At 35.3% G+C, this 26,922-nt stretch overlaps 2 protein-coding genes across 4 annotated transcripts in view; one reads left to right on the plus strand and one right to left on the minus strand.

Moving 5' to 3' along the window:
- Ppwd1 (peptidylprolyl isomerase domain and WD repeat containing 1) overlaps positions 1 to 12,850 on the plus strand; it is a 23,653-nt gene extending 10,803 nt beyond the window's left edge. Inside the window, exons 7-11 of the mRNA XM_034523269.2 lie at positions 2,964 to 3,153; positions 6,793 to 6,974; positions 8,377 to 8,458; positions 9,185 to 9,367; positions 10,815 to 12,850. Coding sequence (XP_034379160.1) covers positions 2,964 to 3,153; positions 6,793 to 6,974; positions 8,377 to 8,458; positions 9,185 to 9,367; positions 10,815 to 10,958 — 781 coding nt within the window. The 3' untranslated portion in view covers positions 10,959 to 12,850. The remainder of the gene's footprint in view (positions 1 to 2,963; positions 3,154 to 6,792; positions 6,975 to 8,376; positions 8,459 to 9,184; positions 9,368 to 10,814) is intronic.
- A 153-nt stretch (positions 12,851 to 13,003) lies between these two features.
- Trim23 (tripartite motif containing 23) overlaps positions 13,004 to 26,922 on the minus strand; it is a 28,275-nt gene continuing 14,356 nt past the window's right edge. Inside the window, exons 7-12 of one of the 3 annotated variants that reach the window (XM_034523275.2) lie at positions 24,365 to 24,499; positions 18,102 to 18,231; positions 17,551 to 17,661; positions 16,240 to 16,364; positions 15,058 to 15,160; positions 14,536 to 14,750 (exon numbers count right to left, since the gene is read on the minus strand). In XM_034523275.2, coding sequence (XP_034379166.1) covers positions 14,683 to 14,750; positions 15,058 to 15,160; positions 16,240 to 16,364; positions 17,551 to 17,661; positions 18,102 to 18,231; positions 24,365 to 24,499 — 672 coding nt within the window. In that variant the 3' untranslated portion in view covers positions 14,536 to 14,682. Of the gene's footprint in view, positions 15,161 to 16,239; positions 16,365 to 17,550; positions 17,662 to 18,101; positions 18,232 to 24,364; positions 24,500 to 26,922 lie in introns of all 3 variants that reach the window. The other 2 variants (XM_034523272.2, XM_034523274.2) reach the window with 2 other exon arrangements.

Raw genomic sequence — 26,922 nt, forward strand, 5'->3', positions numbered from 1 at the left:
TTAGATGCAGTTACTGGGGAACATCTCCATCAGGAACAATGAGAGTTTTGTTTGTCCCGAAGCCTAAACTTAACCAAATGTTTTCACTGAATCTTTCTGTGGTCTCACAGTTGTTTATAATCTTATGTAAAAAGTTTCCATTCTTGTTTATAAAATAAATAGAAAGAAGATATGCATAGTTTCAAAGTTGGGGTGGGGGGGCACAGTTTTTCTTTTTTTTTTCTTCCTTTTTAAAAAAAAAAAAAAAACAAAAAAACAAGGTTCAGTCTGTGTTTTGCTTATTGATTTAAATTAGCCAGGCTTGTGTTAAATGTTGCCAAATATTTTAACCACAGAATTCAGCATCACATCCTGCTAGACATAAAGACAGGGCTAAAATGCAGAAAACCACAGTAAGTCTTTTGTGCAAATAACCCATTTGGTGTTAGTACAGAGTCTCTACAATCAGATACTACGTCTGAATGTAAGAAGAACTTAGAGGAGATTTTGAGAAACTTCTTGTTCGGTACATTCCTACATAGAAATAGATCCATTTTGTAGTTCTTAGTAATTTAAAATCATTGAAGGCTTGTAAAAGAGTTACAATAATAGGAACAGGTTAAAAGGTTACACTCAATCTTTTCTATGCATGGGGTTGTCCCAGGATACCTTGTGATTCCAAACTCTATAAAGTGCATATGCTACTATACTTAAACCATGAGTAGATGATTCATAATTCCTACTATAAATGTTATCTAAATACATGTTGTACTATACTGTTTATGGAATAATGACAAGGAAAAATTGTATACATGTTCAGTATAGATGATTTAAAACCAAGTATTTTTAGTATGAAGTTTGGGTTGGTTTTTTTTTGGTTTGGTTTGGTTTGGTTTGGTTTGGATTTTGGTTTTTTTTTTTTTTTGTTTTTTTTTTTTTTTTTTTTTTTTTTTTTTGGTTTTTTGAGACAGGGTGTCTCTGTGTAGTCCTGGCTGTCCTTGAACTCACTCTGTAGACCAGGCTGGCCTCAAACTCAGAAATCCACCTGCCTCTGCCTCCCAAGTGCTGGAATTAAAAGCATGTGTCACCACTGCCCGGATAATCTGAAGTTTGAATCTAAGCTATAGAACCTATGGATACAGAGGGATAGTTGTATTAACATTGATTCAGGTCTGCTTTATTCATTTGTGTGTGAGCACATGTGCCAGAAGTCAGGTTAACTGTCTTTATTGCTCTCCACCTTGTTTCTTTTGAAACAATGTCTCTTGCTGAACTTGAAGTTCACCTAGTTTGGCTAGACTTTTTAGCCAGTGAGCTCCAAAGATCTGCCTACCTTTGCCTTTCCCTCCTCCCTCCTCCCTCCTCCCTCCTCCCTCCTCCCTCCTCCCTCCTCCCTCCTCCCTCCTCCCTCCTACATAGCAGAGTCGCTGATTTGTGCTTACATGGCTGTAGGTGTTAGGGATCTGAACTCAGGTCCTTTACCCACTAAGCTGTCTTCCCAGCCCCAAAGTCTGTTTTATCTTTAATAGAATTTTTAAAGCAGTTGTAGGCCCACAACAAAATAGGGAAGAAGGTACAGTTTTCCCATATATCCTCTGACCGCTCTTTCAGCTCCATTTGAATTAATAGAAACCTATATTGATATATCACAACACTTAAAGCTTACCCATTGTTTACACTAAGGTTTCCCCTTGCTGTTATACATTATGTTTGGACAAACATGAAGTGCAATGTGCTCATCACTGTATGATCAGTCAGAAGGCCTCTGCCTCAAGTGTTCCTACTTCATCTTCTAACTTCTACAGCTAATCTTAGGCATTAATTTGTTTTTGTTTTTGTTTTTTTTTAAACAGAGTCTCACACTGTAGCTAGGGTTATGAGCAGCCATGAGCCCTGGTGCTCAGTTTACTACTACTGTTCTCTCTAGAGTATCACATGCTAGTCATTCGGCAGTTAGCCTTTTCATACTCTTTCACTTAATTCTTTCATTTATTTTCTCTCTTTTTTTTTTCATTTCTTTCAGTTAATAATAGCAGTTGAAATTCTTCTACATCTTTCTATATCCTGATAGCTCATTAAAAAAAAAAAACTATGTAATATTCTATTGTCTTACAAACAATTGTTTAGCAAGCTAGTAAGGGACATTTTAGTTTCTTCCAAGTTGTGGCATTTATAGTAAATAAAGCTGCTTTAAGCGTCATTTACGTGTGTGTGTGTGTGTGTGTGTGTGTGTGTGTGTGTGTGTGTGTGTGTGTAAGTTTTCATGTCCTTTGGAAAACTACTAAGGAGCTGAATTGCTGGATAGTATTGTACCAGTATATTTTCTTAAGAAGCCATTGTGTTGTCTTCCAAAGTACCTTCCAAATTAAAATACTGTGGGGGCAATTAGGTAGAAAGATATTTACGATACCTTTCATTAGTCCTTTGGATATAGAAAACAGATAGTTGACTTAAATTTTTGCATGTATTTTTTTATTTTGGTGTAGGGGAACCCATGCCACAGTGCATGTGTGAAAGTCAAGGAGACAGCTTAGTGGACCCAGCTCACTTATTCCCCTGTGGTTCTTGGGGATGGAACTCAGGCTATCAGGTGTAGTGGCACTTACCTTACACATTGAACAAATCCCTAATCCAGGACAGTTGATTTTTACTTTTCATGTGTCAGGCTGTCATGACTGGAGTTCTGTCTGGGTCTTTTTTCTTGCATGTTTATAGTACAAGTGCATTTGTACAGGTGTGTCTGCACGTATATGCAGGTGGTCAGAGGTTGACATTGAGCAATTTTTTTGCCTCATCTAGCTAGCCAGTTTGCCCTATGGAGCCTGTCAAAAGCACTGGGACTATGGTAGGTCTACCTGGTTTTAATGTGCCTACTAAACATCCAAATTCCATTCCTCAGGCCTGCAGATCAGCTTATCCACTGAGCTCTCTTCTCAGGCTAATTCTGGCAGTTGTGTTAGATTAACTAGTTTTGTATTTTTCAGATGTGTGCGGATCTTAGGCAAGCAAGAGAACATTAGAGTGATGCAGCTGGCTTTGTTTCAGGGAATAGCCAAAAAGCATCGAGCTGCAGCTACCATAGAGATGAAAGCTTCGGAAAACCCTGTTCTTCAGAATATTCAAGCAGACCCAACAATAGTCTGTACATCTTTCAAAAAGAATCGATTTTATATGGTATGTAATAGTCTTGGAGATGGCCATTACATTAGTGTTTTTTCCAGCCTTGCTTTAGTTTTAATTTCTTAGAGAATGTTAGCAATGATAGCAAACTTCCTAAACACCTGAAACACCAGCCTACCACATCGATATTGTAGAATTTTAAACTAAGAATTTATTTCTAAGTATTTTTGCATTCTTTCCCTTTATGCTTAGAATTTTTCCAATCTGGCTTCTATTGCTATTTGTGCTAAGATGATAGGAAGTAATAATTATGTTCATACTTGTATTTACAACAGTTTTTACTTTTGATTTTTAAATGTTTTGTTTTTAAACTTTTCACTTGAACATAATTTCCCAGCACTTTTCACAGTTTCTTTAGAGATTTATATACATAGGTATATCTCTGTGCATATAGAATACATTTTTGTATTTCCTTGACTTTTTATTTATTGTAACAGTGCTATAGTGGATCAATATATTCCTGAGGATCTTTGCCTCCACTGGAAAATTAATCTGCCACTTGTTGGGATCATTGCTCAGTGATCATTTACTTTCCCGGCATACATAAAGCCCTGGGATCAGGCCTTAGGACTGGGAGGAAAATACTGAGATTGGGCTAAAATCAGTCTTCTAAATTACTTATAAACAGTCACATCCATCAGGCAGACAGTGTAAAGTACAGAGTCCTCTGCCCTAGCATTGTGTTCTTTACACTACAAACAATTTTCTCAGATCTAAATAGGACTTTCGGTTGTCTATAACTGGCTTTTATCACTTCTGTGGCTTTACCTTTTTTCCTTTTTATTTATTACACTAACCAGACCATACTTATTCTATTTGTAGTAATTATTATTTTTAATCTTTCATCCAATCACATTTTCTTTCAAATTCGGCTTATGGGCTCAGCTTCAAAATCTTGTAACATCAATTTTGTCATAATCACCTGCTTGTGTTCTTCTGATGCCTCTCATTGTATGCAACATGCTTTGGGATTACACATCAATAATCTGTGTTGGGAGAATGGGGTATCTAGGACACTGCTTTCTTCCTCCTGATGATTTAAGGTTAGTAAACAGAGACTACTGTGGCTTCACTATTAAGTGTATAAAGTTTAATCAAATGGCTGACCCCTTGTACTGTGCATGTTCACTCATCTGATGTCTCTGAATTATAAACCTCTGTGAGGAGTTGAAGCCAACATAATTGATAAATGTATGACATAGCAGTTGCCCAAGCCCAGTCAAGCTTTTAACCTAACATAGATAAATTCTTTAACATGAGAATTTTTCTTACAACTCTAAAAGTGATAATTTAAAATTCATTATGTTAAATGAAAATAGGTGATCTTAGATTTAGCTACTAATGAAGTTAAAATTATCACAGATAATTCTTGATATATACTAATGTTTTTATCTATTTCATAAAAAATTTTAGTTCTTAAGATATTACTTGGCTTTCTTTTCCCAGTTCACCATCCCCAGATGGTTGAATTATACATGCTCATTTTTAATGTTTGAAGAAGAGGAATTTTTATTCAGAAGTTGCATCTGGGCAATATTATGAATTTTCTTTCAGTGTTATCAGATGTTTGTGTCCTTAAACAATGTTAAGAAGTAACATATTGATGAATTTTATCTTCTTCATTTAAATCCAACATCATGAAATAAAAGTATTGTATAAATTCATATATATGGTATATTCATAAATCCCTATTTATTAGTGAGAAAATGAAAAAATTTTACTTTGTCCAAGTGACATAATTAGTAAATGGCAGAAATGGGTTTTACATGTAGGCCATCTGCTTGTGAAAAGTGAGCACCAAGTCTGGCTATGACGAGAAGACTAATGAACTACCACAAGTACAAATTACCTTGTTACATGTGGAACCAAGAGAATTTCAACCCCAAGGAAAGTATCCCATTTGAGAATAATTGAACTGCTTTACCCATCTTATGTTGGAAAATGACTACTCTAATGTGGATTGCTCTTTTTCCTTCAGTTAAAATACAATTACATTTTCTTCCCCTTTCTATTCCAACCCTCCCCATTACTTCCTTCCTTTCTCCTCAAATGTATGGTCTCCTGTTATTGTTACACATATATATGATATTACACATATATATTTTATATGTAAATGTATAAATATGGTTTACTTGGTCCTTTTAGTGTTACTTGCATGTATATGATTTCAGATTGAATTAGAGGATTTATCTCTGGGGAAAACTACTCTTGCTTTCAGCATTCCTCAGTTGCCTGCAGTTCTGTAAGGCTGAGGACCTGAGAGATCTCCCTGTTCCATGTTAGCATGTCTGTTGGTACTGGACTTACTCAGGCCTTGTTTAGGTAGCCATACTGTTTAAGATAGCATGAGTAAACACTTTTCTATCATGTCTGGGAATCATAATCTTACAGCACATTTCCTAGCCTCTGGCTCCTACAATTTTACTGCCCCTTCCCCCTCTTCCATGCTCTCCCAGCCATAGGTACAAGAGTTATGTTGCAGATGTAGCCACCGGAGTTGCACAATACATGATCAGTTAGTTGCTCTTTACATTTTTGTGGTGGTGGTGCTGGTGGTGGCAGTGGCGGTGGTTTTTTGTAATGGTTTCCATCATTACAAAGAGAAGGGTTTTTTGTTTTGTTTTGTTTTGTTTTTTTTGAAAATGAATGACAGCTATACTTATCTGTAGCTATAAGGATAGGTATTTAGAATACAGTTAGAAATTATGCTGGTTTAGTAAAGTGATGATTTAAGCTTTACCTGTAAGATCCATGACCACCTACCCCAGGAAGTCGGGCTTCCAGTACTGGATATGATTTCCCTCCTCTTGTGTGGGCCTTAAGTACAATTAGACAACTGTTGGCTCCTCCAAGATGTGTGTTCCACTGTGACACCCTTAGGGTGTCATGCATGCCAGTCACTGTTGTAGATCCTAAGGATCACAGTGAGGTGGGATCCTTGGCTGCTTTCCTCCTTCCACTGCTATGAAAGCTCATCCTTAGGATGGAGGCTTTCGGCTCAGACCTAGCTCAGATCCTCAGTCCTGGGTCCAAAGTGCATGAAGCCTTACCTTCAGCCTGAGATTCAGCCATAGGCAGTGGCAATGGCTTATATTGTCTGGGTGATACCTTGGGCTCCAATGATTAAACAACTTGTATATGGTACTGAGATGTTTTTTGTAAGTCTGTGGTTCTTGGGGTAGCACTGACAGCCCAGATTGTATAACTTCATTGAATTATGTATGTATACACATACACTTATAGGTTTATATGTATTTTTAGGTGAATAAAAGAGTTTCTCCCTCCACAGTCAAAGCTCACCTGTTCCCACTATGCCCCTCTCTAGCCCATGGTTCCTTTTTACATTCCTGCTTTCTGAGGTTAAGCCAGGTCTGTTGTGAATTTTTATTTCCTTAAAAAGTAAAATTTAGTCAGGCGGTGGTGGCGCACGCCTTTAATCCCAGCACTTGGGAGGCAGAGGCAGGCGGATTTCTGAGTTTGAGGCCAGCCTGGTCTACAGAGTGAGTTCCAGGACAGCCAGGGCTACACAGAGAAACCCTGTCTGGAAAAAACAAAACAAAAAACAACAAAAAAGTAAAATTTAATTTTAAGTTTTTACTTGGTAAGTTATTTAATTCAACTTTCTTTCTTCAGTTTACCAAACGAGAACCAGAAGATACAAAAAGTGCAGATTCTGACAGAGATGTTTTTAACGAGAAACCTTCTAAAGAAGAAGTCATGGCAGCTACTCAGGCTGAAGGGCCCAAGCGAGTTTCAGATAGTGCCATTGTCCACACAAGCATGGGGGACATTCACATCAAGCTTTTTCCTGTGGAGTACGTACAACCTTTGTTGCCTTACACAAACACCAGTGCCAATGTGTATATTTGAAGTGTAACTTAAATTTTGTTACTTTCATGAATTTTGAATTATTTGTTTGGCTAAAACATTTAATTCTTAACATTTTGATACCTAAGTTGTTCTAGAGAAAGAGATCAGTTTTAATGCCTATTGTGAGGACAAAATATGCTGGCTCTGAATGCTGCCAGCGATAGGACAGTCTGTGCACAAGGCCCTGTTCAGTCGTCAGCACCATACAACACAGAAGAATGACTGGGAAAGGGAACTGTAAAGATAATAAGTGTGCCTACTACTGGTACCAGTAACTGAACATCCTACTAGCTTTTGTGGGACTTTTTTTGTAGACAACTTTACTCCCAAAGCAAATTCTTCAGGTAAGGATAGTAATTTTTCTTTTTTGGAATTTGTTAGACACCTACAATTTTAAAGTGAATTCCAATGAACAACATAAGGACTTTAAATTATTTCTACAGTTGAAAAGTCTTCTATACAGTTAAAATATTTGTAAACTACAGTATTAATGATGCTAAATAGAATATGATTATCTCTGGCTTTCCTAGATCTAAAGAGATGATGTCTTTTATAATGCTCTCAATCAAAAGTGCTCATTTTCAATATAATAATTTGGTACTAAGTAAAGAACAAAGCAGTTACAGATTCTTGAACAGTCCCTTTTCAACTGCTTGGTACATACACATTTTGAACCTGTTGCATGAGTACTAGAGGCAAGAGTCTCTTATTCCCCTTTTTATCCTCAGATCTGAGGTATTGTGTGATAATGAAAAAAAATCATGAAATAATTTTATGAGATTAGTAATAGACTAAATTTCATATTCTTAGTGAGTGATTGTCACTTAAAGTTGATTAAACTTAGAAGATGCCATTTCTATGAATAAGTGTAACATTGTTTTTATATGGAAATTATTTTTCCCAGAAGTAAATATTACTATGTATGTATCTTTTTTCATTTGTTTTTGTTTTTGAGATGAGACAGGGTTTTTCTGTGTAGTCCTGACTGTCCTGGAACTTGTTTTGTAGACCAGACTGGCCTTGAACTCGCAGAATTTTTCCTGCCTCTGCCTCCTGTGTGCTGGAATTAAAGGCATGTACCACCATGCTTGGCTGCATATGTGTATATTAAGATGCTGTCTTTGGATTTTTAAACTGCTAAATGACCTTGAAATACCATTATCATCAAAATAAGCAGTCGTGTAAAGATAGAATGTGAAAATACACTACCCGTGCTTCTACTGTCATTTGTCCTGAGATCAGATTACCAAAGACTGTCCTGATGTGTTTAGAAGATCTTGAGATACTTAAAAAATGGAACTTCAGATAAAAAAATTAAAACTCAATAATTTTGTATTTTTACTGTAGGTGTCCCAAGACTGTGGAAAACTTCTGTGTTCACAGCAGAAATGGTTATTATAATGGGCATACATTCCACCGCATAATTAAGGTAAGTTATACATCTCGTGTGATTTAAATCAAAGTGTGTTACTGTATAACAAGACCTTATGTCTCATGAATCCTTCTTTAACACACACCACTTTATTAAAATGTAAGAAAGAAATGGATGGTAAGAGCCAAATGTGTCAAGATATATATATATACTGACCTAGTAGCTAAACAAGGCTACTGGAAAACAGGAGAGCTAAACAAGGCTATCTGGAAAACAGGAGAGCAGTGATGATACGCAGCCTCTGAGAGCCTGAGAAGAGTGAACGTGGTCCAAGAATTTTGTACAGCATTGCACAGTGATTGGTTACTGGTAGGTCAGAAAATGGAAAATGAAAAACCATATACTAAGGCTCTGATGAAGTTAGGAAAATGGCCCACTAGGAAAGCCGGATTATTTGAGGAATGGAAAGGGACAAGCATTAAAGCAATTAAATTAAATTAAGGCAATCATGTAAGACACAAGAGACTCTAAATCTGTGGACTGTCAGGAAAAATAATGCTTTACAAGATATTTGCATTTTTGTGTCAGTAGTTGAATAAGTAGTGATTCAGCAATGGAAATCTAACATCCAAACTTATTATTTGGTTAATATAGTCATGAAATAATTTTAAGGAATGTGGAAGATTTCACTGACTACAAAGCTCTCTTGATAGAGAAATAAAAACTCTACTCACATACCCAGATTACATATAAAAAGATATTGTTTTTATACTTTGTTACCAGGGCTTCATGATTCAGACAGGAGATCCAACAGGTACTGGTATGGGGGGAGAAAGCATCTGGGGAGGAGAGTTTGAGGATGAATTCCACTCAACATTACGACATGACAGACCGTACACACTCAGCATGGCCAATGCTGGATCAAATACAAACGGATCCCAGTTTTTCATAACGGTAGTACCAACAGTGAGTATAATACATTATCTATAAATAAATGTTAATGGTTTATCATCTGAGAATGTGAGTTTGACTGGGTATCTGCATTATTCTCTTCTCATACTATTCTGTCTGTCCAGGTGGAAGGTGAAAAGAATTTAGAGATGAAATTTTAAACTGTGTAACAACTGAATTTAGAAAAACTATTTCTGTCTAGTAGGAAATAGGTTTTATGTTCAGGGTACTTGAGTTTCATCTCTGCTCTGCCACTACTAACTTTTTGTAATCTGAAACAAATTATATCACCTGTTGGGGCCAATTTTCTCATCTTTTGAATATTTAGTGCATTTTATTTTTACTTTTTAAAGACAAAATCTTATATAAAACCAAGCCCAAGCTGGCCTTTAACTTGCAGTTCTCCTGCCTCAACATCAGCCTGTCAGCTGGGGTTATAGATGTGTGGTACCATGTCTAGCTTCATCCTTTGATTAGAGAAATTAAGATTGTAACTTCCCAATTGTAAAATGAAATCTTTACTTTTTTTTTCTTTGTCTCTGAGACTGTAAGTCATAATCAATGACATTCCAGGCCAAAACCTTATTGCTGAGCCATATTTTTACCAGCTTAGCAGCTGCAGTGCAGATCTGATGAAACTCACTATAAGGTTACATAGCTCCTTTTATATACAGTTCTCCAAAAGCAAAAAAGGCATGCAGTGTAAACTATATTATACACCAAACACTAAAGGAAAAGGATTTGTAAGTACCTGCCAGGCTTATAGTCTAATGTAACACTCGCCATACTTTCAGTGTTGGTGCTCCCTGTTCTCTAATGAGAAAACACTTAACTGGATAAAAATCAAGTTAAGTAGCAAAGCCACCATGCACCTTCTGAATTATGCCAAAGTACGGTCTTCTTAAGCCATTCCAGATAGTCTCGCTTTTTCTTGTGACATGCCTTTGGAAAACATCTGGAGTCTTTATTTTCAAATGATTTAAAAGAACTTACCACTGGGTACTTATCTTCCAATACCCTTTGGCCTAAATAATATAAAAATTACTACAATTTTTGTATCATTCTCATCTAGTGATTTGAGCAACCAGATTGAAATTTAAAAAAAAAAAAACCAATTTTTTTCCTTCTTAATAATTCCTAAGTAATACTATTTAACAATAGGGCGGCACTTATACTAGGTGTTGTAAGCTCTATGCCTTTTTATTACAAGGGACCACCACCTTTCTGTTATGGTGGGCAGACTAATGCCCCAGGGATACCACAAAATAAGTGTAAGGCTTTTTATCTTTTCCATATGAACTAAGAACAACTTTTAAAGCCGAGTATTCATTGTCAAAGTATTGCATTTTATTACAAATATGTAGTAAAATTTAAATTCTCATTTGTTTGTTCACTCAGTGGATGTGATTTCATAAATTAAAGTTTACCAAAATTTTCCATTTTTTTTTTTTCTCCAATATAGCCTTGGCTTGATAATAAGCATACCGTGTTCGGACGAGTGACTAAAGGAATGGAGGTTGTACAGAGGATTTCCAATGTTAAAGTCAATCCCAAAACCGATAAGCCTTACGAGGATGTCAGCATCATAAATATCACTGTCAAGTAAACTGTTTTGTTACATTGACAAGTAAAGGGGATTTATCATAACACAAGACTGTTTCACATTTGGAAGTTTAAAACTTCCTGAATATGTAAATCATGTTTTAAAAGAAACCACGCTGTATTTTTATATTTTTACTTAAAGGCCATTTTTTAAAAACTGCCTTTGATTTTTTTTTTATTGGAATATTTGTGATTCTGAGGGGTGGCAAATTGAAATACACTAAATTCAGGCAAATAACATTCTTTTATTGGTAAATTCCATTATTATGACTCAAATTTGGTATTATATAATGGATTAGCACATATTCTTTTTCAAAAACATGCTTTTAGTTTTAGTGATGCTTAAAAAAAGATGAAAAGGTATACCTTAATAATGCATCCTTTCAAATGGAAGTGTCAAATGACTAGTAAAAATCTGCTTTTCCTAATGTAACTAAACTATCTAGTTACAGCGTAATTAAATTTTTTTAAATTTATTTGTTGTATGTATGTGAATATACTGTTGCTGTCTTCAGACACACCAGAAGAAGACATAAGACCCCATTACAGATGGTTGTGAGCCACCATGTGGTTGCTGGGAATTGAACTCAGGACCTCTTGGAGAGCAGTTGGTGTTCTTAACCTCTGAGCCATCTCTCCAGCCCATGTAATTAAATTTTAAATATACCATTGAGAACAATAAAGTTTAGTATCTGACAGTAGATATGATTACTAGAGAAAGGGTAGCTGAACCCTGCCTGCAGTGGCTTGTGCCTGCATGAGAGGTAGAGGCATAATGGAGTGCATAATGCCAGATAACAAATAAACAGGTTTAAAGTCTGTAATGATATTCTTCTTCCCTTCCCTTTGCGATAACTGACTGCTAACAACTGATACTGGCTGATACTGATACTGAGACAGCCTCCTTGAGAAACTTAGAGGGGACATCTCAGCAGAGCTGCTTTAGGAGTCCTGCTTCCACCACTGATCAATAGCATTTCATTTTGTATGGAAAGGAAACCTACAAGACTGAAAAGTCCGTCTAAATGTGCCTTACAAGCGAAGTGAGCTCTCCTTTTAAAAATAATTTGAGCTTACTCCATTAATAACTTTGTTACATTTACCATATTTCTTAACTACACTTATCTAATCTTGCTTTATCTAGTCCTAAAACCATAATGTAAAATTTTAGTAATAATGCCATCAAGTGGTAATGCCTCGCTCCTCAAACATTAAGTATATCACTTTCAGTGAATAATCGTTTGCAACTAATGAAATTTGTTTTCAGATCATTTTATTTGAAATAGGAACTCATGTATCCCAGTCTGGCCTCAAAGTCTCTATGTAGCTAGTGATCCAAGTGATAGGATCACAGGCACATACCATCATGCCCAGTTTATGCATACTGCTGAAGCTTCAACCCAGAACCTTGTGCATATTACCAAGTATTCTACCAACACAGTCTCATACTTAGTCTGTTTTCTTCTGGATTCTGTATACAGGTGGAGGACATCAGTCTTCACTGTTACCATCTTGTAAAATGAGAACTTAAATATTTTTTAGTATTTAGACAAGTTATTCAAGCTCACCAAAATGGAATCTAGGGTTTTGTTAAGCCTGCTCTCTACAACTGAGCCATATCTCCAGGCCATAAAAATCACTGTAATTACAGTAACATGTAATGGGCTGTGTAAATGGTCATTTTAAATGTTCTTTGTTCTCCTGTGAAACAAGGTTAAATTTAAATTAACTTTGTATATTTGAAAAACTCAGGGATTTTCATTCTTGTTTTTGTCAACAATTCAGCTTTTCCTTCACAAGTTTTATTTTTAACCTTTTGTGTATGTTAACTATATATAGAATAACTTATTTCTAAACATTTGCATTATCAAATAAATCCTCAAATATGATAGGTAAGTCATTCTCCAGTCTTATGTGTTTCAGTTTCTTTGAGACATAGCACAAATAATAAAGTTTTTCACTTTTCCTGTGCTAGGGATCAAACGCAGAACTTTAACCTTGCTAGACAAGTGTTTCTACTATTGAGCTATGCCCAGTTTTAATAATGACTTAAGTTGTTAACTAGCATGATACTAGATACATGATTTATTAAGCAAGTTTTAGAATAACAGAAGTCGTCCTTATAACTTAAACATTTTATTGCTTTCTATACTGATCATATATGTAAGTGCAAATAATGGCTTCTGGTGGCTATATATCATTTCTGAATTAGACCAGAGCTATATACACTTGACATACCTATTTTACATATTTCATACAGTAATAATTAGATATAATATAGAAATTCAAGTTTGACATTTCCCTGAAGAAACTAGAATCTTAACAAATGACTCCTCAAAGGATATGAGTATGCACAGTAATATGAGCACACCCAAGAAAAAGTAACACATAAACACTATAGTATATCTAACATCACAGTCGGATTTAAGCACAATTTTAAAATTAGCTTAGTTATAGTTTAATGAACTACAAAGTTAGTGAAATAATAAAATTCATAATTTTTGAGAAAAGCAAGTTCACATTTTAGTGTCAACATATTTTCAGTTACCTACTACGGAAACAATTCAAAGTCTCAGAATAAATGCAACATATTTATTTTTCACAGTTACTAAAATCAGTCAAATATTAAATAACTTAATTACAAAGTATTACATATGCATACAAACTAGTAACAGTGTGACCAGTTACTTTCTTGAAAAAGGCAAATTATATTTTTATTTACATACTGCCCATAATATTTGATGGGCTTTTTATAGCACTGTTTCCTAAGGTTTTAAAAAAAGAAAAAAAAAAGCATATTTGAAAACACTGAACCAGAACATTGCCACCTAAAAATCACGTCCTATTGTCAGACATCACTGTCCTTGTAACAACTATACTAAGATTTAGCTCTCAACTTCATCCTAAAGTAAGAGCATTAATAAGAAGAAATCTACCTACTTAAATATAAGAAATCATGCTTTCATAATAAGAGGATCTTTTACAAATAAGAAACTAAAGAACACAAAATTTAACTTTTATTCACAACACTGCCATAATAAATGTAAACTTTTTTTAAAGTTTCTTATACTTTAGACATGTTCTTCCTTTTAACTGAGACCGTATCCTAAAGAGCCTTGATCCTTTTTATTGACAAGAAAATGCACTTAACTTGGGAACCATGTTAAAGAAATTAGCATTCCTCACTGTTTGAAAAACCTTTCCTAAGTTATAGGTAGTTTTCTATTTAGATCTCTGTGTTTATGTAAAGGTGACTGGTTCTTCATGTGACTTATGACACTTTACAAAGGATGCACTGTTAAGTAAATGTGTTGAACAACTAAAGGACCAATTGAGGGCTTTGGCCTAGGGAATAAACCTAGGCCCAATCCTGGAAATGGTTCTTATGAGTGAAGATCAAACAACTTTCACAGTTTTATTATTCTTAATTTAATTCTGGTCTAATGGTCCAGGTCCAGTTAGATAACATTACATTCTCACTGTGTGTTATGCAGAATGCTTTAAGAGAGAACTGTAGGAAAAAAACTGATTTTCTATATTTTATGGTCCCCAGCACTAATGATGTTATGCTAAATGAGAAAGTAAAGCAATCCTATTACCCCAGTACAGCTTCAATTCTAGTACACAGCTGTCAAAAATGAATAAAAAGGTGGGGTAAAGAAGCCACACCTCCCTAAGTTCTGTTAGGCACTCCACTGGCTGTTTTTTTCACTAAAATAAAGGACCTTCTACTCATTCTCTGTGACCACTTCTCTGCCAATATACAGGTCATATATAAACTGAAAGTTTCCAATGCCTAATGTACCTTTTAAAAGTGTATATCCAAAAAGTTTCTATTTAACCAATGTAACAGGGTCATTTAAATTTGCCACAGAATAATTTTTAAAAGCAATGGTACATTTCTCAGTCCAAGATTCGTATATACACATACTAAATTAATTATCACATTTGAGATGTAGAATTTCTTAGAATGCATTACATGCAAAGTAAATGTTAACCGTAAGCTTAAAACAATTGCTGCATTAATCAAGCAACATCCAACACTCCAGCGGCCACCAGCTGCCGGGACAGCCAGTCCAGCCCTTCATAGAGCCCCATTCCACTTCGAGCATCACAGCCCTGAATATACCAGCTCCTTCCACAGCACAGTTTGTGGAGACTGAGAAGTTCAGTGATTTCTTCTACTGAAAGTGCCCCAGCAACATCCTAAAAGACAAAGTAGGAATTTTATCAATCTTTCCAAGGGATCATTTTTCTAACTCTTACTAATTATATAGAAAACTACTGATAACACTGTAGTTAACTCCTAAACAAAACCTATATTCATTTTCAGTAATTATTCTGAGATTAAAAGAATTAAGAAAATGGTTTGGTTAGAATACACACATACACATATATATATATAGAAGTTAAATAATGAAATCAATCATAGCTATGAAAGGGTGGGTAGGGGAGCACCCTCTCAGAAGCAAAGAAGAGGGGGTGCCAGAAAGGGGGTCAACATTTGGAATGTAGATTGATTAAAAAAATTTAAATATTACAAAATTTAAAAAGTATTAACTTTCTCATTCTATTCCTGGAAGGCCTTTATGACATGACCAGCTACATTAATCTAGGTTTTCTTCATCCTTTACCTGAATTTAACATAAGTTAGTTTGGTGATTTCTACAAATAGCCATACTACTATTTCTCTTCCTGTTAATATTATTCCTAATAGTATTCCTTCACATATAAACCCAAAGACATCTATAAGTTCAATCCCATCATAATTTAAACTCCAATCATATGACCCAATCTCCTACTATAAACTCAAGGGATCAAAACCAAGGTCATGCATATGTTACATGGGAACATTACCACTCAGCTCCAGCTCCAGCTTTTCATACTTTTAAGACAAGGTCTTGCTACATAGCTCAGGCTAGCTTTGAGAGTGCTATATATACCAGGCCAGCGTAAACTCTTGATCTACCTAAATCCACTTTTACATCCTTTAAGATGCAACCTAATTTAGAATAGCTCTCTCCTTATGTCTCAGAATTCTGTTAATATTATTGAAGTTAGGTCCTAATTTATCTATATATAGGATATAATATGAATACATACACAATGTATTTACTTGATTTGTGTGAGTATATGTATATACTCTAGGATATCCAAGATAACATTTTCTATAGCAGAAATTTTACAAATATCTGTCAAACTGATTTTTGAAATCTTTTCAAACGACTTACAACATGGAATATGCAAAACTACTAAATAAATGTTCTGATATAAAAATTTATTACCTGTTTGTTAGCAAAAATCAGGAGTAAGGCATCTCTGAGCTCTTTTTCCGTTAACAACTTTGCAAGTTCACTGTGTGCTTCACTAATTCTGTCTCTATGACTACTATCAACAACAAATACAACAGCTACAAAAGTACACAGAAATTTTCAAGTTATTTATTAAATTTAAGTAAATTAACCAAGTATTAATTGCTTTCATTATTCTTGCTAAATCTTCATTTCTGTCTATCTTCATTTACAGGCTACCTAGTTAACATCAGGACTTAATTAATGAAGAGTTTACATAGCTTCACAGGTTTATTACTTTCTCCTCCTCTGACAGGTTTTATAAAACTGAATCTACCAAAAAACAAACCTCTCCCTCCAAACCCGCCCCCTAAAATGTGCTGACGATCTCCCTTAAGGCTGCCTGTTCTCTACAAAAGCAGAAGTGGGAATTGTTTTAGGAGAGGCAAACCACTAGGAGGAAAGAGGAGTGTAATGATGCATACATATGGAAAATGCCAAAATGAAACTCATTACTGTGTATGCTAACTTAAAAAGTTAAAAACAATAAAACTGCTGAGTATGGTAGTGCAAACCTTTATTCCCAGCACTCAGGAGGCAGAGACAGATGGATCTTTATGATTTGAGGCTAACCTAGTCTACATAGCAAGCTCAAGGTCAGGTAAGACTACATACTGAGATTCTGTCTCAAAAACTTGAGAACAAAAGTAGTGTAGAAAAATATATAATCTTAAGAAATAGAAATATCACCATTATTATAAAGTAGGTGTATGTACATACTTCATGGGAGGGGGCACAGAAATGTAGAATGGAGCCAGGTGTGAATAAAGGCTAGATGGAACACTGGGATATGTGCCGTTTGGTAGCTCTCCAAAAGAAAGCCTCAATAGGTTCCTCTGGGAGCGCACTGATTATAAATCAGGGTGTAATGCTATTGGGCAATTAGAGCAGGCTAAATGTTGACCTCAGAGTACACATGTACTCCACAATTCAACTTCATGTTTCCTTACTGTCAGCAGTCATACCCATAGGAATACTGATAATTGACTTCAACATCAGTAACAGCCAAGAGAAGTATGTTTTTTATTCTATAATAATGGCCTATCATGGGTAAACTAAAAGTATGTATCCCAGTTCTGTTATTTTTTTCAATTCAAATAAATACATTTATATCATATCTTCCTCCCTCTCAAATTCCACCATTATTCATTTAAATAACAGTTTTGCTAATTAAATCAGAGTACTTATACACTCATCTTAAGAATATTTTTAAGGTTAATAAAGAATATCATTCTTGACTCTTACCTTGTGTGTTGAGGTAATAATGTTTCCACAATGGTCTTAATTTGTGCTTTCCACCCACATCCCAAATGGTGAATTTTAGATTTTTGTATTCCACAGTTTCCACATTAAAACCTGTTATTTTGTCAAAACATTATTTTATATTGTATGTATATTTAACAGTGAATAACACACTAATCATAAGCAATCTCTATTCATAATTTTGAGTTAGCAATTGTCTGCTTATAGCAATAACTACTGAAGCCAAACAAACTCTACTGCTAGTCTTTGGGGATGCCTGCCTTTAACAGCTGCTAGCTGCCTACATTTTCACCAGTCCTACACCTGCCAGCTCTGTACCACTGCCCCTCCTCATTCCTAACACTGTCAGATTCGCTAAGCTTCCAGTCCTTCTGATTGTCTCATCAACAGTCCTTTTGCTATGTCACCATGTACCACCTTTCAGCCCTACAACCATGATCTCATTTTCCCCCTCTGAAACAATGCTGTCTTAGTGCCAGAAAAAGAGACCCCGGCTAGCTATAAGCCAGTTACCTATTGATATTCAAACTTACCAATTGTTGGAATAGGCTGCATAAATTCATCTTGTTTTAACTTGAACAAAATGGTAGTTTTTCCAGCACCATCTAATCCTAATGTGACTACTCGGATCTCCATTTTGGGTCCAATATGAACTCTATTGTCCTGTGGTTTTGAAAAGCTTGAAGTCAGAATATAACAATATTTATGCTTTTTCTTTTCTTTTTTCTTCTTTTTTTTTTCAACCCATGTGTAAACCCAGGCTGGTCTCATCAAACTTGCCATACAGCCCACACTTGCCTCAAACTCATGACTTTAGGCACTAAGATTACAGTCATAGGCCATGATGCTAGAATTTCCTTTTTAGTTATTAAGGTACCTTTATGATTTTCATGCCTCGTATTCCTTCTTCAACTCACTGTAATCAGTGAGCTCTAAATTGAACAGTCTCATAAAGATAAATTCTCCCCGTGAACAAAAATTGTTCTTAAAAAATTTTATATTGTCTTATATAAATTGAAATACATATACCCAGTTTATTTGTCTAAATCCTCAACTGTATCTTTTCTTAATAACATTTTTATACTGTCCTAATAAACTTACAATGGGGTGAGCAGTTGCCTGTAAGAATCTGCTATGTCAGTAATGTACCTGCTATGCAAGCATGAAAACCTGAGGTCAGATCCCCAGCATGTACAAGAGCTGTATGTAGTAATACCTGGGTGTAAGCCCAGTGCTGAGGGGAACCAGGAAGCCAAGACAAGTGGATCCCTAGAGATCCATGTTGAGTGACAGATTTTGTCTCAAAAAAATTATAAGGCACTTGACAGTGACCTCCAGGTGCATGCACACACATGTATATACATGGACATATAAATATCACACAAAACCTCAAAAAAGGGATAAATCAATTATGCTGCTGTTAAATTTCCAGAAAAATGTTCTAATAATACAATGCTAACATATATTTTTTCCAGATACATTCCATATTGGATAAGAAGAATAAAACAAATCAACTTTTCATGTACTTTTTGTTGTTATTTCTCTACCGGTAGGAACTAAACTCAGGGCCTTAACTTGCAACAAAAGACTCACTCTCAACCTTCCAAATATGCTTTTGAAAAACAATATTTTATACATATAACTATTATTTTTCACATGTTATATATTATGGCAAGCTTTTTTTTCCATTTTAATAATATGCTGACCAATTATATTGGTTAATTTCTGAACAATTTAACCAGTCTGTTAATTTTAGATAATTTCTGACTTTTTCATGTTGACAAAAGAATTCTAAAATGAAATACATATATACATTCCTAGCTATAAGGCCTGAATAAAAAAAATGATAAAAAGTAAACATTTACCAGATTATGTTTTATATTTATATAGAAATCTGTACAATCCTTAATATCTACATGCTATATGTTGTTAGAAATAATTATTATTTTGCTTCCTTTTTTTAGTACTATTTTCTTCACTCTTATGATAGAAAAATTTCCTAGCTTTTAATCCCCCTTTTAGAATCTTACTTTCTTTTTAAATGTTAATATTTTTAGAAACATATGAGATGGTCCTTTACATTCTACTTAAGCTATAATGTTCCATAAGCATCACCTTTATCTATATATGAGTTCTGAAATGTAGTCTATACCACATCTCAGAAACAAAATAATGTAAAGAGAAAAACCCAATGAGAACCCTAGATATTGGCTGAGAAGCCATAGGACTTAGGCCAGTACAAAACCAAGAGGAGAAGAACTGGGGCTGGACTAGTGGAAGAGCTTTCGTACAATGAACAAGACCAACTCTGATTCCTAGTATTGCAAATAAATGGATAAGTTGAGGCGCACTCAGTGCCCATCATTACTATTTGCCTTACCAAATATAACAAGATATAAGCTAGAAAATTCTAGTAAACTGAATTAAACCAACCAATTAAACAACCAATTAAAATGATTACATACCATGACTATGGGGTTTACACCTGGAGACAGACTTTCAACATCAACTCAGTATCACAAATGAAAGACAAAAACCATGTGATGATACCAACAGAAAAAAACTTAAAAATTCATTACAATTTTATAAAAAATATTTTAAGAACCAGTAGTAGAAACCATACACATGAAAATCCCACAGCTAACACATTCTAAGGTAAGAAAAAGACAAAGCTCCCTTCTAGCCATGTCTAGGTAACATGCTATTACAGGTGTAGTCCACACACTACTGGATTACAAATCTGAAGTAGAATAATTAAGAAGGAAAGACATAAGAATAAACAAATCAAAAAGAACCACGTAAAATTCTCTTTATAAATGGCATGATCTTCATGTAGTAAACCCTGAAGACACTCTTCCTCAAAAACTTAGAAGTTAGAATTTAGAAAAGTTGTAAGAAGACCAGAAAGAGTTCCATTTTTATATATCAATTCAAAACAAAATCTAAGAAAGCAGTCCCATTTACAACAGAATCAAAAGTAATAACTTAATAATAAACCTAGCTAAAGACCTGAAAAAACTGTATGCTGAAAATGACAGAACATAAAAATAAATAAAACTTGTAAAAAGGCAGAGGAGGAGGTTAGCACAATAGCTCATTTGTTGCTCTTGCAGAGAACCAAGGTTCAGTTTCCAGCTTCCAAATTGAGGTTGACAACAGTCTGTAACTCTAGTTCCGGGGAATCTGACATCCTCATTAGGCTTCAGTGGGCATCAGGCACACATATGATGATTGATACACATACATAGATACAGGCAAAAATATTCATAGCCATAAAATTTTTTTTAAAAAAACAGAAAATTGAAAAGCATCGCTATAAGAAATTCACAAAGATGTGTTAGGTATTCCATGTTCACAGATCTAAAAAGTACTATGGTCCATGTGTCAGTGTTAAGTTCTACCCAAATCCCAATGACATGGAGCCAAATTATCCTATAGTATTTGTAAAGTGCCAAGTTTTTAAAAGAAAACAACCTTTTACAATAAAGAAAGAAAAAAGTCCTATAACACTTCAAGGAACACAGCTACGACAATTTTAAGGAGTCAGAGAATTCACACTTTCTGACATCAAAATATTTTACAAAACTACAGAAATGAAAATCATGGACTGACACAAGCCAATCAAACCAACCGAGCAGCACCCAAACATAAACCATCACAAATTAGTCAGTCTGAACCAAGGGTTCCAAAGATGAATCAACAAAGAAAAGGCGATCTTCAAACCTGTCCTGAATAAACTGGGGATTCAATGTAGAGGAATTAACATCACACACAAAAATTAACTCAAAATTGTTAAAGGAAAAGAATCCCAGCTATAAAGCTAGGAGGATGCAAAAGAAACATTTATACATTGAAACTGACAATGACTTCCTAGGCATGATGCCAAAGCACAGGCAACAAAAGCAAGAAAAGATAAGTAAATATACATTAAAGTAAAACCTTGTGCATAATAGGTCATAATGAATAAAGTAAAAAAGAAATTTACCAGATGTAATAAAATATCTAGAAATAAAAAAGCAGACGGGATTAATAAATACCCAGGATACATAAAGAATTCTTAACAACGAAAACTGAACCCAATTTAAAAATGGACCAAAATCTGATAAAACTACTCATGACAAATGGCCAGAAAGCATATGGAAAGAAATGTACTATTAACAAAAAAAAATGCAAAACATCATCACAATAAGATAAAATCTTATACCAATTAAGATGGCCACTAACCCAAAATGTAGAGAAACAACAGTAGAATTTTGATGTTAACAGTATGTAAAATACCATAAAAATTCCTGATAACATAAAAATAAGGCTAAGGATACAGCTTGTGGCCGAATGCTTGCCTAGCGTGGACAAGACTACTGGTTCCATGTCCAGCACTGCATAAACCTAGTGTGGTGACACATGCTTGTTACCCACAGGATGTTGAGTCATGAGGATCATTAATTCAATGTTATCTTTAGTTATATAATAAGTTTAAGGCCAGCATGGGCTACATATGACCCTTTGTCAAAACAAAAACAAAATTAAGAATTTTTATTGAAAACCCTTACTACAGGACCCACTAATTTCACTTTGGGGTATATCACCATAAGACCTGAAAATGGGAGCTTGAAGATACAGGAGGTGGAGAGAGATTAAGTCAATACAATACCAACTTCAGAGCCACAAGTTATGTACCGTTATATAAATATGTACTGTAGTCACAAAGCATTACAGATAATACAGATGAGGCAAAAGCAAAAACCTCATGTACAACCCATCTCATCTTTTAAGAGGACTTGCTACCCTTCCAGAGGACCTGAGTTCAATTCCTGTACACATATGGTGGCTCACAACTCCCTGTAACTTCACCACTGTCTTCTAGCCTATGTGTATACTTTATACATGAGCTGCACAGACATACACGGAAGCAAAACACCCTTATACATATTTTTAAAAGAATTTTAAATTAAAGATTGAGGAGATATTTGTACAGCCATGAACACAGCAACACTTAATAACCAATAAACAGAAGCAATATTAATGTTGATAACCAGATAAATTAAATGTGATGTGTACATACAGAGAAACAATCATCAGTCTTAAGGAAAAAATGCAAGTCTTGACATACTAGAACATGAACTTTCAGGATATTACCTTAATTTTGAAAACAGCCTGCCACAAAGAAGAGAGATGCTACAATTGTTCCACTTAGATGAGGTCTCTAAACTATTCAAATTCACAGAACAGATAGGAAAATGGTGGTTAGCAGGGATCTAACAGAAGATCTTTAAAGTATGTGTTTCAGGTTTGAAAGATAAAAGTTTCTGCAGCTCTATCTTAACAGCACTAAACCATCATTTTAAAAGGGGTAAGGTCAAGACTGGGGCAATGGCTCAGTGTAACTGGTAAGAGTGGTTATATGAGGAACTTGTACTTAGCACCCACATAAAATTCAGGGTATGGCTATGTGTGCACCTGTAATCCCAGTGCTGTGGAAGACAGAAATAGGAAGACCACTGTGGCTTACTGTCCTCCAGTCTAGCTCCAGGTTCAGTGAGAGGCCCTATCTAAAGGGATCAAACCAAAGGATCATTTGCAGAAAAAAAAAAGTACGAAATATCCTCGTCTGGCTTCTGCACACACTCTCACACCAAACATGAACACAGAAATAGAAAAGATGGTAAAGCTTTATATTATATGTTTTAGACATTAGATTATGGTAATTTTTATTAAAAAAAACTTTTATCTAAAAATTGAAGTCATATCAATTGCTATAAAGTGATCTTTAAGATGTACACTTTAGCTGGGTGGTGGTGGCGCACGCCTTTAGTCCCAGCACTTGGGAGGCAGAGGCAGGCAGATTCCTGAGTTCGAGGCCAGCCTGGTCTACAGAGTGAGTTCCAGGACATTGAGGAGTACACAGAGAAACCCTGTCTCAAAAAACCAAAAAAAAAACAAAAAACAAAAAAACAAACAAACAAAAAAGTACACTTTAGTAAAAAGCATTCCACCTTTAAAAGTGGAGAAAGGATATAAAACATAAACATTTGTCTCTAGTTTTTGAAAGATAATTAACTAAACTCTAAATGGTTTTGTTCTTTATAGTGAACAAAATGAAAAGCATCAGGAATGAGGGACAGAAGTGTTCCTGAATGAACTCTGCACTGCAGATTTGACTTATGGAAACATTTTGGAAACATTTTGCCTAATTATATAACAAATATGGAAACATTTTGCCTAATTATATAACAAAATTATTTTTTAATTGCTCCTAAAAATAGAAAACAAAATAGAGTTCATCACTGTTCTTTAATCACTAGAACCCATTACAAAAAGATAACAATACTTCAACCACATACGAACCTTCTTTGGAGTCTTTCTCTCAAAACAAAAACAATTAAAAATTTGGTTAGAAGCTAGGCATGGTGGTACGCACAAATACCAGCAACTGGAAGTTAGAGAAAGGAGGTTCAGGCTACACAGAAAATTCAAGGTTAAGTAATATCATCTCAATATTCTTTTACCTTGGAAAAAAGTTTAAGAAATTTGAATTATTAGCTGAATACCTGATAGTACCAATAATGTATTAGAAATGTAAAATTAATGTGCTTTGGGTACAATTCCAATTAAACAAATTTCCAAATTTCCAGGAAATAATAAAGAGAGACTTAGTCTCATTTGTTTCTATTCCCCACTGGTTACAGTTCTTCTTGAAATTCTACAACTCATGAATTTCCTTGTACTCTTTTTGATTTATATTTCCTGCTTCTCACAATTGCAGAAAGCATAGGTACAAACAAGGACAGTATGTTACCTTTGTAAAAGTAACTGGGATACTGGCATCCAACTGAATATGATCTGCAACTTCTGTGAACTGCTGCTGCTGTTTCTGCAGTGTTTCTAGTAATCTTGTGATTTCTTGTTTTGCCAAGACAACTCTGCAATCATCCTAGAAAACAAGATGGTATTTCTCATAGTGCTTCTTTAAAAAATTGGAGATTTTTACCAACTTTCAACAAAAGACCTTTTAACATTACAGTATTAAAACTAAATTTTAGGAGCTTAGCTTGGTAAAAAGCTTGCCTCACAAGCATGAGAACTCAGAGTCAAGTTCCAGAACCTATGTAAAAAGCTAGGCACTGTGGTACTTGCTTGTAGGGCTGGAAAGCTGTAAGGTACATTACATTGGTAAACTGTCATGTGTTGTTTGAGCTCACTGGCTGGCTTAGGAACTGGGGTTGCTTCCACACTTGGGAGCCAAGTCTGTTTATGTTAAGTGTCATCCAAGACCCTTTGTCTAGGAATGGGATGGTACCTTAACTCTGTGACAAGTAAGAAAGGGATCAGCAAAAGCGATCAAGAATGAAAACATCATGGCTTTGTTAGGATCCTACTGCTGTGATAAAACACCAAAAGCAACTTTCAAAGGAAGAGTTTATTTCTGCTCCCAGTTTCACATCACAGTCCAGCACTGATGCAGCGGCTACTGAGGAGTACTGCTTACTGGCTTGTTCCCCATGACTTGTTGAGTCTGTTTTGTTATAGCACCCAGGACTACCAGCCTAGCGGTGGCATTAGCTAAGGTGAGCTGGACCCACCCACATCAATCATCAATCTAAAAAATGTATCACAGGGTTGCCCAGAAGCCAATCCAGTACTGGGCATTTTCTCAATTGCTATCCCCTCTTCCAAAATGACTTTAGCCTATGTAAAGTTGACATAAAACTAGCCAGCACACATCATGTCCTTAGGAACAGCTTGAAGACAAATCATTCCAAACATGTTCCTATTGTTTACCCTGTGGTATAAAAGTATCTACAGTGAGGTAAGTATGAAGTTCCACCACAGGAAGCTCATCCATGAAGAGAAAGCTCAATCGGGAACTCCAGCTGTTGCCTTAACTTGTACAGTTTATTTCTGCTGAATACTGTGAACACATAATTTGCTGATGTTATCTCTACCTCTGGCTAATTGTTCTTTTACTTGGAATTCTCACCCAGGGACACACTTTGTTCTGCCCAGGAGTCTATCAACAACTCCAGGTGGCTGCCTTCCTGGGGCTTCCCCAGTCAGTTTCTACTAAATGTAAGTCCCAGGATAGACTGTTACATTTTCACCATCACTTGATTTCTCTGAAAAAATCATCCACCAGAGATTCTAGCTGGCTACCGTAAAGAGGATTTCCCAGTCAATTTCTACTAGATGTTTTGATTAATATTTTCCTTGCTGTCCATCTGTCTGTCTCTTTATCTACCCATTATCATCCACCTATCATCTATCACTTACTATTTATTCTTTTACTTTGATTTGATATACAATTAATGAACTCACTCATTCAAAACTGAAGACATGGCTGTTGTAAATCACTCTCAGACCATATACAACAGGAGTGAGAAACAGGAAGATCCCTAAGACTCAGGAAGACCATATGAAAAAGGAGGTACACAGCACTCCTTAAGATGACACCTGAGACTGTCCTGTGGTCTATATATGTACATCTGAACATACATACTTTCACAGTACAGACGTAGATGCACACATATACATACATGCATGCATGCATGCACACACACACACATACTTCTTTTTATTATTATTTTGAGACAGGATTTCATTGTATAGTCCTGGCTGATCTGGAATTTGGAGATCAGGCCAGCCTTAAACTCACAGAGATCAACCTAACTATGCTTCCCTAGCACTAGGATAAAGGCATGTACTACCACACCTAGCTACATAAACTTCTTTTTTAACTTTCAATTTTTTATTTGCATACATCTATTAATAACTTCATATTTAGAACATTTACCATCAACATGATCAAGAATAAAATGAAAAAGTAGGAGAATAGGGAAAAAAAGTTGCTGGGTTTTTTTTAAATGTATGAATGTTTTGCCTGTGTTTTTGTCTGTTCATCGCATGTGTACAGTGCCCATGTAAGAAATTAACCTGTAAGAAAAATTCCATGAAGCTAAAACTGAGCTTTTCAAAAACTTGGTCTCCTTATCCGTGAACTGATACTCATAGGAACCCTAAGACAAGAGCAACCCACAGCAAGTTGCTTCCTGCCTTCTGGCTTCCATTTCTTGCTTCCTATTAAAAACTGCCCAAGATGAATCTAGAGGACACACCTAGAATCAACAATACAGATATTTGTACAATTCTAGCCCCAGTATTAGCAGTAGAATTTACAAAAGTAACACTAGAATTGAAGGACACCATAATAAATGGCATGTATATTATGATAGAAATCTTAGTATGAGCTGGACACACAGGAAGAGGAATCTCAATGAGGAAATGCTTTCACTGGTTTGGTCTGTGGCATGTCTGTGGGCATGTCTGTGAGGCACTTTCTTGACTACTGATTGACGTTAG

This window comes from Arvicanthis niloticus, chromosome 19, assembly GCF_011762505.2.
Source record: "Arvicanthis niloticus isolate mArvNil1 chromosome 19, mArvNil1.pat.X, whole genome shotgun sequence".
Lineage (NCBI taxonomy): Eukaryota > Metazoa > Chordata > Mammalia > Rodentia > Muridae > Arvicanthis > Arvicanthis niloticus.